We start from the raw sequence: 14,761 nt of genomic DNA, 5'->3' as shown, positions 1-14,761 counted from the left end.
TTTCAAGTTTTTGATGATAAATGGCACATAGATGCTATACCTCAAAAATATGGCTTACTTTTTCTTCAATCAGAGACATCGTTCAACTCACAAAACTAAGAATGAACCCTAACATTCCCGATGTTTCACAGCACCATGACTTGGTTTTCTTCTTCTATAAGAATTATAAGTCAGGAAAAAAATGCAAGCACCACTTAAGCAGCAGAACTCTGAAGTCAAGAGGCTGCTGTGTCTGGGAAGCACACCCACTCTAGGAGAAACTTCATCTTGAGTGAACCATATGAGAAGTAAAGGATCAATCTCGAAACAATTGAGCAGCGCAACCAGCCATATTCACAAAGGCTTTCAGTGCAGTATTCTCTCATCTTATTCACCAGGTTTAAGATTAAATCCATTCCCTAATATCATATGTATAAATAACAACAAATGGCTTAGAAGAAAGAGAGGAAAAATACACCTCTATTGTTCTCCCCAGTGATCTATTTCCTAAGACTTCATACTATAGAAATCATATTTCAAAACCAACATCAATAATATGCCCAAATATGCTCATGGGATGATTTTAAAGTAAAATACTTCATACATGCTAAGTCATGTTATCCTCAATTTATGGCATATTACATAGCTCATAAAGCATGTACTTGATGTGGGAACTCCTGTTATTTGTCAATGAAGCACTGCTGGCCAGTAGGAATCTAGATAGGTGGGACTAGGAGTCCAGGAGGACTCTGGGAAAGAGAAACACAAGAAGTCGAGATGTAACCGCCATGGGGTAGGAAGCCCGGAACTATTCTCCGGTAAGAGAAATACTTAGAGTAACAATTATGAGGTAATTACTTAAGTCAGAGCTAGCCAGTAAGAAACAAGCAAGGCCAACAGCTTCATAATTAATATAGCCTCCTGTGTGTTTATTTGGGACTGATGCGGCTCTAGAACCAGGCTGGCGGGAAGGCTTCTCTCAAAGCAAAAGCCTCTCTTAACATGTACTAGGTACTGTTCTTTGACATAAGCAAAAGCTAGCATTCAAAGTTACTGTCTCTCTCTGTTCACCACTATTGGATCTCTCATGTTCTTGTGACTTGTCTTCAACAATAACTTCTTAATTGCTCAAGTCTGTGACACTGTTGATTGGTTACTTTATTGACATCAGCAAAGTATTGTGGGAAGTAAACTAATGTCCTCAGAATTTGACCTCCACTCTCCTACCATAGCATGCACCAGCCACTGCTGCCTTCTGTAGTCAGAACTGAGTCCTTCCCTCCACACACCCACCAGATGCCATCAATTGTGGAGAGCTACACTTCAGCATCTCCATAACACTTTTAAAGAGGTCTCTCCAATGGTTTCCTGTCTCGAGTGTTGTGTTTACTCCAGGTGGGGGGTACAAATTGTCACATAAGTCTTCCATGTCCCTTCATCTCAACTGTGCATCTGCAGTCACTGCTATCACAGCAGAAGTAGGCTCGCTGCTCTTCACAATCAGTGAGAGCATGGACCATGGTCTCTGATGACAGAACAGTCTATCAACACAGTCCCCTCGTGCAGTAGGACCACAGACCCAGACAAAGCCTTGAAAGGCTACCCATACCTGGGACATCACCATGGCCTCAGTTGGTAGCACAGGCCATTAAGATCAGTATAGACCCCCGCAACAGCATGGCCCTTGGACACAGGCATGGCTTCAGGTGGCAGCAGACCATAGGTATCAGTATGACCTTTGCTGAGCCACAGACATAAATGGGGCCCCCACTGGGGCAGGTTCAGGCCTGGCTGACTTCTTCCACTGTCTCCCCTAGATTTTACACCTGTTGGAATCCATGTCTGCAGTGTCACCCCTATTTGCCCCATCGATTCTCCTGTGTTCCTTTTAAGGCATGAGCAAACTTTATACAGTTTGAATGTAGTCTACAGTTCCCCTCTTCCATTATCTTATAGCCGCTGCTGGTCCAGGATAGGGTATATTTCTCATTTCCTCTTCAACAAAACTATAGTACCTGATGCTTAGTAGAATTTAAGAAAGGTGTCTTGAATGAGTAAACTAATAAGTGGATAAATGATACTTGGGGAGGCAAGTATGCACACATGTGTGAAGCAGACAGAAGGAGAAAAATAGAGGTGAATTAAAAACTTTTATCTTTTTTGTTAGTTTCTTTTGGAGGAAAAAGAAAGATCTTTAGAACATACAGTGAATGCTATAGAAAATGTCTGCTGATAAATGAGTGCTAATTAGTAGAAAATTGAGTTTTGCTATTGCTTTTTCTTTCTTTAGGAGAAATGCTGACTTACCTAGGTTTCCTGTATAAAGAATGGTTTGCCAAAGTCACACTCTTCAACACTGAACACAGTACTAAACTTAGAATGTTCTCTTCCTCCTTCCCTGCCCCTCCCTTCTCTCTCTCTCTCTCTCTCTCTCTCTCTCTCTCTCTCTCTCTCTCTCTCTCTCTCTCTCTCTCTCTCTCTCTCTCCTTGTTAAAAATGAATGGGCAATTTTCTAAAGGTGAGCAGCTACGTGGTGAGGATCTGCCTCTCTCTGGACTTCAACTTCCTGCTTAATGAAGCCCGAGTCTCTTGCTGGCATGGAAGTTGAATACTGTGTTTCTTCTTGCCCTTAAACCCTGCTTCAGCCTTTGCCATAGCCATTTCGTCTCTGCTGTTCTCCTTTGCCATTGTAGCAATAGTTCATTATCAAGGCTGAACTAAGTGTGAGGTGAGGTGACGTCTCTGAGGTGTGAGAGAGGGAGATCTTCACATGATCAGCTAGGGCAATTCTTTCCTAAGCTGAAACTGCACTCCTCCTGTCGCCATGGCAATATTAAACTTTGCTGAGGAAAGTGGAGCTAACGCCATCCACGTATTGGGAGAGTGTAAGGGATGCCTCCCTCTTACAGTCAGTATACCAAGAAATTGTCCAGGAAGATCCCAGAGCTGTCCTCACACAAGGAGTAGCAGGATGTGGTAGGCAATGTCAGAGGCTCAGAATAACCATCATATCATTTCAGTCTAGAAGCCCCAAAATGACAAACCTAAAGAACAGAGAACACCAGCATCCCAGATCAAAGCCTTCCAATAGGAAGTGTTCCCTCTTGCTTGCAGAGGCATGGTCTTTTTCTGTATGTTGTACTCAGACTTTCCTTTGGACTGCCAGCTCACAGAAAACACGGAGACAAATGATTAATTATGAAAGCTCAGTCTTAACTTGGGTTCTTTCCCAACTAGCTCTTATAACTTAAATTAACCTGTCTCTATTGAGCTACGTTCTGCCACGTGACTCGGCTACCCCTCTTCTCTACCACATGTCCGACATCTTCAGTGCCTCAGTGGCATTTCTCACAAGCCTAGATTCATCTCAAGTTCCTCTCTTCCCCCAGAAAGCCCACCTATTTTCTCCTGCCAAGCAACTAGCCATTCAGCTCCTTCTTAAACCAATTGGAAGGTGCCATGGCAGAAACACATCTTCACAGAGTACAAAAAAAGATTATCCCACAACATTGTATTATTTAGGCCTTTGACTGAATGGAATGACACAAGCTAATACTGGGGAGGGCAATCTACTTTAATCAACTCACTTAAAAATTAAGCACTCATTAAAAGAATACCTGCCCAAATACATCTAGTAAAATATCTGAGTAAATGCCTCAACACCCAGAGACCTAATCTAATGCCCATAAAATGACCCACTACCCTAGTCTGTTCCCAGACTGAATAAGCCTACAATCCTCCATCATTTCACACCTACAGTACAAGGTACACAGCGGTTCCCAGTGGACCATAATGCACACTTGTATATGTCATCTAAAATGTTACAGAGGCGCCAAGGAGCATGACAAAGGTCGCAGGCTGAAGCTCTGCTGTGTCATTGCAATGACATTTTGCAGAGCCTCACTTTGACTTGATGCCCCAAAACATACCCCCGAATTTTGTTTGAAACTACGACTACTTCTGTAACGTATCGGTCTATAAAAATGTGATTTTCCCCCAAAGGTGTAATGTCCTCGTTTCAAATCGTATGATGGCAATTCTGTCTGAAAGGTCCCTGAAATAGCCACTTAGGTGTAATGCTCATACTTGATGCAGGCACATGTCTAACCTGCACGTGAAAGTCAGAAAATAGCTAGACCTGTCATTCTGCCTTTGCTGTTTCATTTCTACCATTATTTTCTAGGACAGATTATAGAACTGAAAATGGGCACACGGAAGAGAGCTTGGACAGGCCTTAAAACTTCGCACAGATTCTCAGGACAGAGGACACACCTGTGCCACTATTTAATTTAAACCACAATCAAATTTTCTTAACAAGCAATGCAGGTGCTTTTCCAAGTCAGTACAATGGACTGCTTCTTGATTTATACTGCACAATTTAAACAAGATAGACTGGCAGCACACACTTGTGGGAGGAACTCTCATGAACTCAATACTGTGTATGGAGAATGGGCTCCTCAAATACTCAACAGTGGTAAACAACATACATATTTTATCCAAAACTTTTTCAACAAGAAATGTTCAGTTTATTATTTATTCTTGTCCAAACTTGCTTGCATTTGAAGATATATCCAGAATATGTCCAATAATTTTATACATATATATATATACATATGTAATAATATGTAAAATTATATTACATATATATGTGTTAGTTTGTATATAAATATCAGTTAACTTTCTGTTTTGATTTTTTTCAAGGGTGATTTTAATAAATATAGTATATATTCAATATGTAATTATTTATTTATTTTAATATATGTTTTGATACTATACTACTGACAATGGATTTCTGCTAATTATAAGCCAATCAAGCACTACTGTATTATATAAGTCTTTTGCTCACTACCCCAGTGACCACAAAACCTCTTCATCTGTGAAATGGAGATAATACTGGCATCCACGATTTAGAGTTTGTTGACATAATTAAATGAGTTAATTTACAGAAAGCACTCAGTACACACTGAGTATACACCTAATATCATTATGATCATTGCAACTAGATGAGTTAACAGGTGGTCATCCCTGATACTCGTCAGCATGCCCAGTGACAGTACTGGCTCTCATGAAATTCGTGGCAAGACCACTGCTGTGCTGTACAGTCTTATGGATGTTCACACACTCTGCTCTGTGGAAACTTACAGTCAAAGTAAATACTCTAATTTGCATGTTGTTGGCTTGTGTATAAATATTGATTAACTTTCTGCTTTGAATTTGTTTCAAAGGTAATTTTTTAGCATTTCAAGAAAATGAAAACTATTCATCTTAAATTTGTCCTTATAATTATAAGCTAAACAACAGATGCAGTTTCCATATAAAATATCAATAACTAGGGGATTTAGAATTGACTGAGCAGTTAAGATCACTTGTTGCTCTAGCAGAAGTCCCGGGTTCAGTCACCATCTCCCGCATGGTAGCTCACAGCCAACTGTAACTCCAGGTCTAAGAAATCTAATGTCCACTTCTGACCTCTGTGGGCACCAAGCACATATGTGCAACACATAAAACAACAAATAAGTAAATCGAAAATATCCATAGCTACGTGTCATGCAATTAGATTACTACACAATTATTTCAAAGGGGCATCTTAGCTCTATTGCCCAAGGATAAAATAATGTGTAAAATTTTCTTGATATTTACATCATATACAAAATTAGAATTTGAAAATGAAAAATTGTCTCATCAGGGTAAGTGATGTAATTCTCTTAGAATAAACAACAAATATCATTTTCATTATAAAATCATTAGAATTTATGAATATTTGATAATATCTTTGCAACCCCTTTATTTGAAGTCAGTAAAGAAAGAAAACAAACCCATGGGAAATATCCAAAACATTTTCCAACTTTATTTTCGTTTTAGAATGGACAAATTATTGATGCACAGTTGACTGCCTCCATTTCAGAGAAAGCAATAAAGTAAGTCATAGTTCTGAAAAAAATCGGGTTGTTTCAGAATACTCTTGTCACTTGACATGGTTTGAATGTGGCTTAAGTATACTCCAAGGTGTCATGTATTAAAGTAGGAGATTTCTTTGAGAGATAGTGAGACAGTGAAAACTTAATTCAACTCTGTGTTTAGAAGTGGGTCCTATGGGAAGTGATTAGGATTAGATCAAGGCATCCATTAGTGTAAAGACCTCCTCGTTGAATCCTGTTGACTTCCTAGGAAGAGGGTGAGAGCCCAGACAAACAGGTAGATGCACATGGGCACACTTCAAGTCTCTTCTGTGTTCTATTCTGGTCTACCTCAGGACACGATCAACAAAAAGGGCATCACTAAATGTGCCCCTTTACCTTGTATCTCTGCAACCCTGAATTCAAATAAAACTCTGTCCTTTGTAAAATTAGTCCTAATTAGATAGTGCATTATTGTTTAGATAAATGGATGAAGCCTAACATATAAAAGTAACACGTTTCCCATAATGATGTTAATTGCTATACAGTACTCATAACCTTTATATCACTGAGCTTTATTCAAACAAAAATAACAGATGGGACTTCAGGAAAATTAGCCTTTATGTGACTTTTTTTTACTCTTCATACGTGACTGTTAGAGAAAACTACCAAGTTCACTAAAACCTAATTATATGTTGTTTTTATTCTATATTCTGAGTATTTCATTCAAATTGGCATTGTAATTATATCAATTTTATCTCAAAAAGATATTGATCAGATGTCATGTTAGAAAACCTACTCTATACAACTTGTCAAAGTTTCTGTACAAGCTTTCCAAGTGTGTATTTTAATTCACGTTATTATTTGCTAAGTTGGATTTGGGAAGTGCACCACTTTCAGAGGATTCAGACTAGAATCAATGGAAATATAGGATTTGCTGGAGCTTGGAAATAATGACCTTTTTATGATATCAGTTTGTACCTGTGTCCTTCTGTAAATAAGCAAACAAAGCCTCAGTGGATCTACATAAAACAACTGACAAATGCGCATGAAGACACAGACACAGTATCGCCTTGGATGAACTGTCATCACAACTTGGAACAACATCATGGTCAGCTTAAACTGAATTCCTCTTGAGTGCTGTGAGAGATAAATTTCATTTCTGTTACCATGATGAAAGATCCCAACTAAAGTGACTCATGGAAGGAAATGTTTACTCTGGCTGACAATTCCGGGATACAGTCCACTATGGCAGGAAAATGATGCCAGCAGGGTCTTGAGGCTGCTGGTCATAGAGCATCCTTACGTAGGAGATGAGATGAAGAGAGATGAGGAACTCAAGTTTGTGATATAGTCTTAGGCTACCATAGAAGGGTTACTCGAGCCATACAAAGTGGTTGTTCTGGCAAGCTAGATGACTACTAAGCCATTAATGGATGGGTAATACCTACAGTAATGATATATCCAACAATGTGGTGGTCATACCCTGGGCATAGTGGAAAGGGAATATGTGAAATTTCATTATATTATTTGATGAGTTTATTATTTATGATTTTTTCATTGCATTTTACCAGCTCAACAGTGATTAAAAGCACAAAGGTGCAGAGAAGGGAAACCTATTGTGTTCCTCCATTCCCACCAGAGAATTTGAACATCAATTCTCATTATATTAAGCAGATAAATCATTAGAAAAATTAAAATTTGAAATTAAATTTTGCTCTATAAGACTATAGAAGACTTACAAGTGAATACACTTGTGAATATTACCTCTATTAGCTCTACTCTCTAATTGACCATTCAAATACGTTCCCCATCCTCCTAGTAAAAGTTACATTCATTTTAATCTCTAAAACCATTAGCACTTCCGGGCAGTAGTGGCACACACCTTTAATCCCAGCACTCAGGAGGTAGAGGGACATGGATCTCTGTGAGTTTGAGACTAGCCTGGTCTACAGGGTAAGTTCTAGGACAGCCAACTGTTTTTTCTGTTACACAGAAAAAAACCTGTCTTGTAAAAGCAAAACAAAAGTAAACTAAAGCAAATAAAAATATTATTACAAACTAGGCAAACTTCTTGCTCATCTCAGCACCACTGTAGACAGTAATCAAAGTAAATATTTTAGCCTAACCTATTACATCACGATCAATTTCATAATAAATTCATCAATGGCCATTGTCCTTTAAAGCCCTGTTTTCATTTTGATGTCATCTCTACAGGGCACTTCAGAGGTGAATTGGCTTTAAAATAACCTTTCTATAGACTCCTCACCTTGATGTGTCAGTCCACTGAAAATAATTTCCTAGTCCATATCCTTCATCTAGCCATCAAGGCAACATTGGTCTGAGTTCACGTCTTACCCAGTCATTTGGATAATGTCCAAATTCATGCTGAAAGGTCTTCACTGTGCTTAATGTACTTTGTAAGCAAATTTCAGAAGAAAGCATATGGCCTAATGCAAGTACCCCAAGATTTAAATGCAGCTATGATTACTCTCCATGATATTATGTTTAAATTATCAAAGACAAGTCAGGAATAGTTTGTTCTTCACTTCATAATACACAGGGACCAGAATTTGGCTCATACTATTACCCTGAAGATGAAATTCACTATACCCTGAACTATTCTTGGCAATGAAAATGAGTCTCTCAAAATGAATCACATCATGAACGCAAGACATTGGTCCGCTCAGCCCACATCAGTGTAAATCCTTGCCGACGCTGCAGATTTATGTTTTCAACTTGGCCTTTCTGTCAATTACTGCAGGGCTTTAATTTCTTTTCATTGGGATTTTCTCATTTTCTTCTCCTACTTTCAATGCTCCGCATATATTACACACCTGTATTTGTCTTTGATAATGGGAAAAAGACTCATCACTTTCAAGGCTCACTCGACATATCCTCATTATCTTGGGACTATCTTCACCAAAAATATATTAAAATGTCACCCGAGAAAAATGAATGTATATCAAATGTACGAATATTGCAGGGCTGGGTCCCTATCTCTGTCTCATTAGTCAGCACACAGTCTCCTGGCTGAGCCTACCTTTGAACAGAGCCCAACAGAACAACAAAGAGATGTGAGACATACAAATGAAAAGGAAGGCCCTTTCCCTGTTGTGTTAACAATCAACCAGCCATTCATCAAGTTATTTATTTTCCCTACTCAAAGATTGTTTTGCATCAGAACCAATCCCACTTCCTGTTCACTTTGTAAACATCCATTGTGTACCTCTTATGTGCCAGAAGCTGTTCTAGATGAGGGTTAGGGTGGACAGATAAAACCAGTGTAGTCCCTGCTTTCCTAAAGTTTATAATCTAATGAAAGACTAGAGATAAACAAATAGAATGTCAAGTGGGTAATGAAAGCTAAAGATAAAAACAGGTAGCACAGCAGGTAAGAGCTGTAAGCCTGGGCAGACTGAGGCCTGAGGACAGTGAGGGTGGTATGCTCTCACAGTGGCATTAGACTGTAAACTTAAAGGAACATAAAGAAGTCACAAGGGTATCTGAGAAAATAATGTCCTAGACAGAAAAGTAAATATATGATAAAATCCTCCGTTAATATACCCTAATCCAGACTAGCTTGGGGGGAGAAGCATACATTCAATTAAAGAGAATGTCAGAATTGTGGATGCCTTAAGGTGTTACACATTATTTCATTACCTTAGAAATTTCAAAAGTATCATGCTCAGACTTTATAAACTGCAGATTTGTGTGGTTTGATTGTTGACAGTAGACTACACACTGGTAAGTTACCGTTGTCTTGCCTTTTTTTTTAACCAGTAGACATAAAACAGTTGAGGTTTTCTTGTAATTGGAAGTCATTTGGTCACAGGCTAAGAAGTTCTCAGTAAGCTCTTAAACTGGGAGAATTTAGAGAGCAGAAGGGGTGTAAGCAGATGTCCCCTTTCTAGGTTCAGAGCTCAGATATCAAGAGACACTTGCTAGTTTAGACATAGACACTTCTTTGCATAGCAGAACAAACGTTCTCTATAACAAGAGGCTGCACTGTTTTAAAGAGGATACAAATCCCAAGGCTCACAGGTGATCTGATGCAGGCATTCAGATGTTTCTGCATACACAGGAAAAAAATAAAAAGCAGAGGAAAACAGAACATGCTAAATGTAGGAGAATGCGAAGATAATGGTGCAGAAAATCTTCAGCTCGCAGAGAGGAACAAAACGCCTGTTTCCCTATTTTCTTTAGGTCTGAACCCACTGGGGAGCTCAATTTCCTTTCCCTGTGCCTGTATCCCTTCCATCCTTGCAAAAATGAAGGGCAGAGGAGAAAAGAAATGAACTAGAGGTTCTCAGATAACTGCATCAAGATGAGTAGGAAAGAGGTCACTTTTCACATTGAAGGTTGCCCACCTCTACCCTGGGATAGTTTTAACTTCAGTTTCTAACCCGGACTCACTTGGAGGAGGAACAGATGACTGACACCAATAGAAATGATTAAGGCTAGGCTCTTAACATTTCTCCTCGGACTAAGAAATGAGCATCCAGAGTTCCTGCGACTTTCTTCCTCCTCTGAGCACTGAGGCTCGGGCCACTGGCTTCTAGCCACTTCCTTGGTGCCATGGCCCCCCGAAACGGCGATCTGGACTCCTGCTTCAGTCCAAGAAACCCAAGTCAGTTCCTGCTGCGAAGCTGGAGGACAAGTCAGTCTCTCTTGACCTGCTTAATGGAGAAAAAGAACAGCAAGAAGCAATTGAACACATTGACAAAGTACAAAATGAAATAGACTTAATGAACAAGCCAGTAAGGGAATTTTGAAAGTAGAACAAAATTACGACAAACTCCGCCAGCCATTTTTCCAGAAGAGGTCAGAATTGATCGCCCAAATCCCAAATTTTTGGGTAATAACATTTGTCAGCCATCCACAAGTGTCTGCACTGCTTGGGGAGGAAGACGAAGAGGCTCTACATTACTTGACCAGAGCTGAAGTGACAGAATTTGAAGACATTAAATCAGGTTACAGAATAGATTTTTATTTTGATGAAAATCCTTACTTTGAAAATCAAATTCTCTCCAAAGAATTTCATCTGAATGAGAGTGGCGATCCATCGTCAAAGTCCACTGAAATCAAATGGAAATCTGGAAAGGATTTGACAAAATGCTCAAGTCAAACACAGAATAAGGCCAGCAGGAAGAGGCAGCCTGAAGAGTCAGAGAGCTTCTTGACCTGGTTTACTGACCATTCTGATGCAGGTGCAGATGAGTTAGGAGAGGTCATCCAAGACCATATTTGGGGGGCAAACCCCTTGCAGTACTATTTGGTTCCTGATATGGATGATGAAGAAGGAGAGGCAGAAGAAGAAGAAGAAGAAGAAGAAGAAGAAGAAGAAGAAGAAGAAGAAGAAGAAGAAGAAGAAGAGGAAGAGGAAGAGGAAGAGGAAGAGGAAGAGGAAGAGGAAGAGGAAGAAGAGGAGGAGGAGGAGGAGGAGAGGGAAGGAGAGGGGGAGGGGAGGGGGAGGGGAGGAGGAAGGCTTGGAAGACATTGATGAAGGGCATGAAGATGAAGGTGAAGAGGAAGATGATGACGAAGGGGAGGAAAGTGAGGAGGATGAAGGCGAGAATAACTAGCACAGAAGACTGATGGATTCTAGGCCTCCTTTTTATTTTCTCTTACTTTTCATTTTCTCCAGTCCCTAGAAGCAAATTGCAGTTATTTCCCTCCCCTTCCCTCCCCATCCCTCTTGTGCTCAGTCGCCCTGTTTTTGAGGTCTCTTCTCAACACCATGGTTCTCAACTTACTTGGGGGGAAATACCTTGAGCAAAATACAACGAGAAAAGAATCTCTACTCTTCTGTTCTAGATTCATTTTTATCCTTGTCTCAGACTATGGTTGCAACACCACCAACATGCTCTGTGGGGAAAAAACAGACGCCCTCTGGCTCCCTGGGCTCTGCTGGAGGCTGGGGGTGCTAGGCCCCTGTGTAGTAGTGCATAGAATTCTAGCTTTTTTCCTTTCTCTGTATATTGGGCTCAGAGATTACACTGTGTCTCTATGTGAATACAGACAGCATTTACCAGCATATATCTGTCTCCTTTCTCTTGTTTAATAAAAAGAAAAAGGGGGGGTATAGAAGGTGGGCAAGGGCAGGTTTGAGGTGTTTGGGGGGTAAGTGGGCATTTTGGCAACATGGCTTCTCCCTTGGCATGTTTAATTGTGATGTTTAATAGATATCCTTGCAGTTTAAGGTGACACTTTTAAAATAAAATTCTCTCCTAACAATGACTTGAGCCCTGCCACTCAATGGGAGAATCAGCAGAATCTGTAGGGTTTTATTTAGAATTGACATTCTCTGTTGTAACTTTAATTTTTTTATTTTTATTTTTTGTTATTTTCACTGGAAGGAAAAAGATGCTCATTTTTAAATGTTGAAGTGTACAAGTTGCTTTGTTACAATAAAACCAATGTGTACACACACACAAAAAAAAGAAAATGAAGATCAAAAGCAACAGAAAAATGTCCAACAAAAACAAGAATAGTTAGAAATTTTATATTTGTATTTTTCCTTTATTCTTAGTATCTCCTTTAAAGAGATAAATATGCTGTGTGCTAGTTTCTCAGTATTTACAGATTTTAAAATGTGGGAGAGAAAAGCCATCATTTAAAAGTTAAAACAAATATTTAAATAAAATTTCAAAGGAAATAGTGGATTTTTTTTAACCAACTGAGCAGGCAATAAGTAGAAAACTGTCATAGAACTTATTGGGATAAAAAATTGTTTTGTAAATTTTAAGTCTATATATTTCAGATAATCACCTTGATTCCTTTACATTCCGTAGAGAGATAGAGGTTATTTAATTTGTGTAACATATATTATCTATATTCAGTTCCTGGTTCCGTCATCAGTTTAATCAACATTTATGCTCGGTTGACTTTTCTTAATTAAAAAAGGAAGATTAACTTAGCCATTAATTTATGATCTGAAAGTCTATGCCTCCACCTTGCCAAACAAATATCTAGTGCTTGCAAATGACTATGTGATTCCACTTGACTGGTTTTTAGTGACAACATGGCATAGTGACCTTAAAAGGGATAATGTGGTGTTAATGTAGTGTAAAGATACACCAGATAATGCCCACTGAGAAGCAAAATACACTGTTGCATCTCCACTTTGATTAAGCTACATTAAAACTACAAAAAAGGGATTAAAGAAAGCCAGGGAAGATCATAAGAGGGTTATTGTCATCCCCATCATGAAAGGCTGTGTTCAACTAGATGGAGATGCATCAACAATTTGCTGAATCGCTGCTGTATGCCAGGCAATCTGCTGAGCCCTGTAATATTCTTTATCTCATTTTATCCCTTCGATCTTTTTAAAAATTATTTATTTATTTTGTGCCAGCGTGTTCACATGCATGCCGTAGCACTGTGCAGAGAGCAGAAGAGAAGTTTCTTGGGTTGGTTCTTGCCTTCCACCTTATGAAACAGGGCTCCTCTTGTTGCTGTTATGGGGCTACATACTCCAGGCCAATTGGCCCTAGAGAGCGGCTTCCAGACAATTCTTCTGTCTCTGCACCTCATTTCAGCGGGAGAGACCAGGGGTTACAGAGGTGTCCCTCAGCATCTGGATGTTCCTGTGGATTCCAGCAATTGAATTCGGGTTGCCAGAATGGCATTGCTGGTGGTTTTACCCACCCAGCCATATCCTGATCCTTTTTCTTTAAAATTCTAACATCAATCTTACAAGATGGCTATTAGTAACTCATAGTCTGTAAGAATAAAGTAAGTCTCAATGAAGACACTAAAGTCACTTAGCACTGGGAAAAACTGAAATGTCAATCAAGAATTCTTAATCTCCCAGTGAAGCATACCATCATTTCAAATATAACCAAACATTAGGAAAAAACACAACCAGTCCAACTATGTCAAGATTGGAAGTATATGTAATGTGTGAGGTATTTAATAATACACCAGGGTTCACTGTTATTAATTGTGAGACTATCTTAAATTGTGTCTTGGACAATGCCCAGGGCCAGTCTACATGCTTAGGTGAATATTATTCTTTATGCAGTAGTGGCAGATTGAAGGAAAGCCTACATCTGTGAAGAAACCTTTCTCAATCCCCTTCCTCCTGGAAAAAGCAGAAAGCCCCAAAAGAATCCATCTAAGATGGAATCCCTTCTGGAAGAGTTTGAACTTCGAAGAAAACTGTAAAATGACCAGAAAAAAAACAGTTTGAACAAACAGTATCACAAACCTTCTCATTCCTTATTTGCCCCCAGAGGAACATGAGTTTCCTAAAGAAACGTGTGCTTTCTTCCCTTGACTTTTTCTCCCCTACCGTTTCTTTCTCATTTTAAGTTAGATGTATAAGCCTTATCCACTTAACGAGTCTCCTCTTTCATGTGCTCCCACGCTAATGCAAGTAATACAGTGTTGTTGGTTCTGCTTTGTTTCCTCTTGATAATCTACATCTAGTCAATTTAATTTCACCTCCGAAGCTGTCAACATAATTGGAGGAAAAGAACTATTTTCCTTCTTCTTCAGTTTGACAACGGTGATGAGTGTGCCTTCCCAGGTTACAGCAGATACGGAACGGCCTTTGGCCAAGACAGCGACAGTGTTTCTACAGTCAGACCCCATCTCTCCACCCTGTGGCTACCTCAATGGAGGCAGCTCTCTCATTTCTGTTCAAATGTTCTTCCCTTGAAGAAATACAGCAGGACAAGTGGGCCAATGTCATTGCTAAAGGCCGCCCCACATCTTTGAAAATAGCTTATAAGAAAGGAGAAGAGAAGGACTTAAAAATCAATAATCCTTGCCTTAAATGTCAATATCAAATATCACTACAAACACAAAAACAATATCAAACCAAAACAAACCAGAAAGGGGTATCTAAGAAGAACTCAAAGCCCACACATTTTTCTTAT

General features: G+C 39.3%; 1 protein-coding gene across 1 annotated transcript; it reads left to right on the top strand.

Annotated features, from left to right (window-relative positions):
- The first annotated feature begins 2,803 nt into the window (after positions 1-2,803).
- On the top strand, positions 2,804-11,461 carry LOC101826346 (protein SET-like). The gene is given in 4 exon segments (XM_040750362.1): positions 2,804-2,851; positions 10,439-10,619; positions 10,622-11,232; positions 11,366-11,461. Coding segments are annotated over 4 exon segments (936 nt in total).
- Positions 11,462-14,761: the final 3,300 nt, after the last annotated feature.

Source organism: Mesocricetus auratus, unplaced genomic scaffold, assembly GCF_017639785.1.
Source record: "Mesocricetus auratus isolate SY011 unplaced genomic scaffold, BCM_Maur_2.0 Super-Scaffold_100008, whole genome shotgun sequence".
In the NCBI taxonomy this organism is placed as follows: Eukaryota; Metazoa; Chordata; class Mammalia; order Rodentia; family Cricetidae; genus Mesocricetus; species Mesocricetus auratus.
This window is presented reverse-complemented; position numbering and strand designations above follow the sequence as displayed.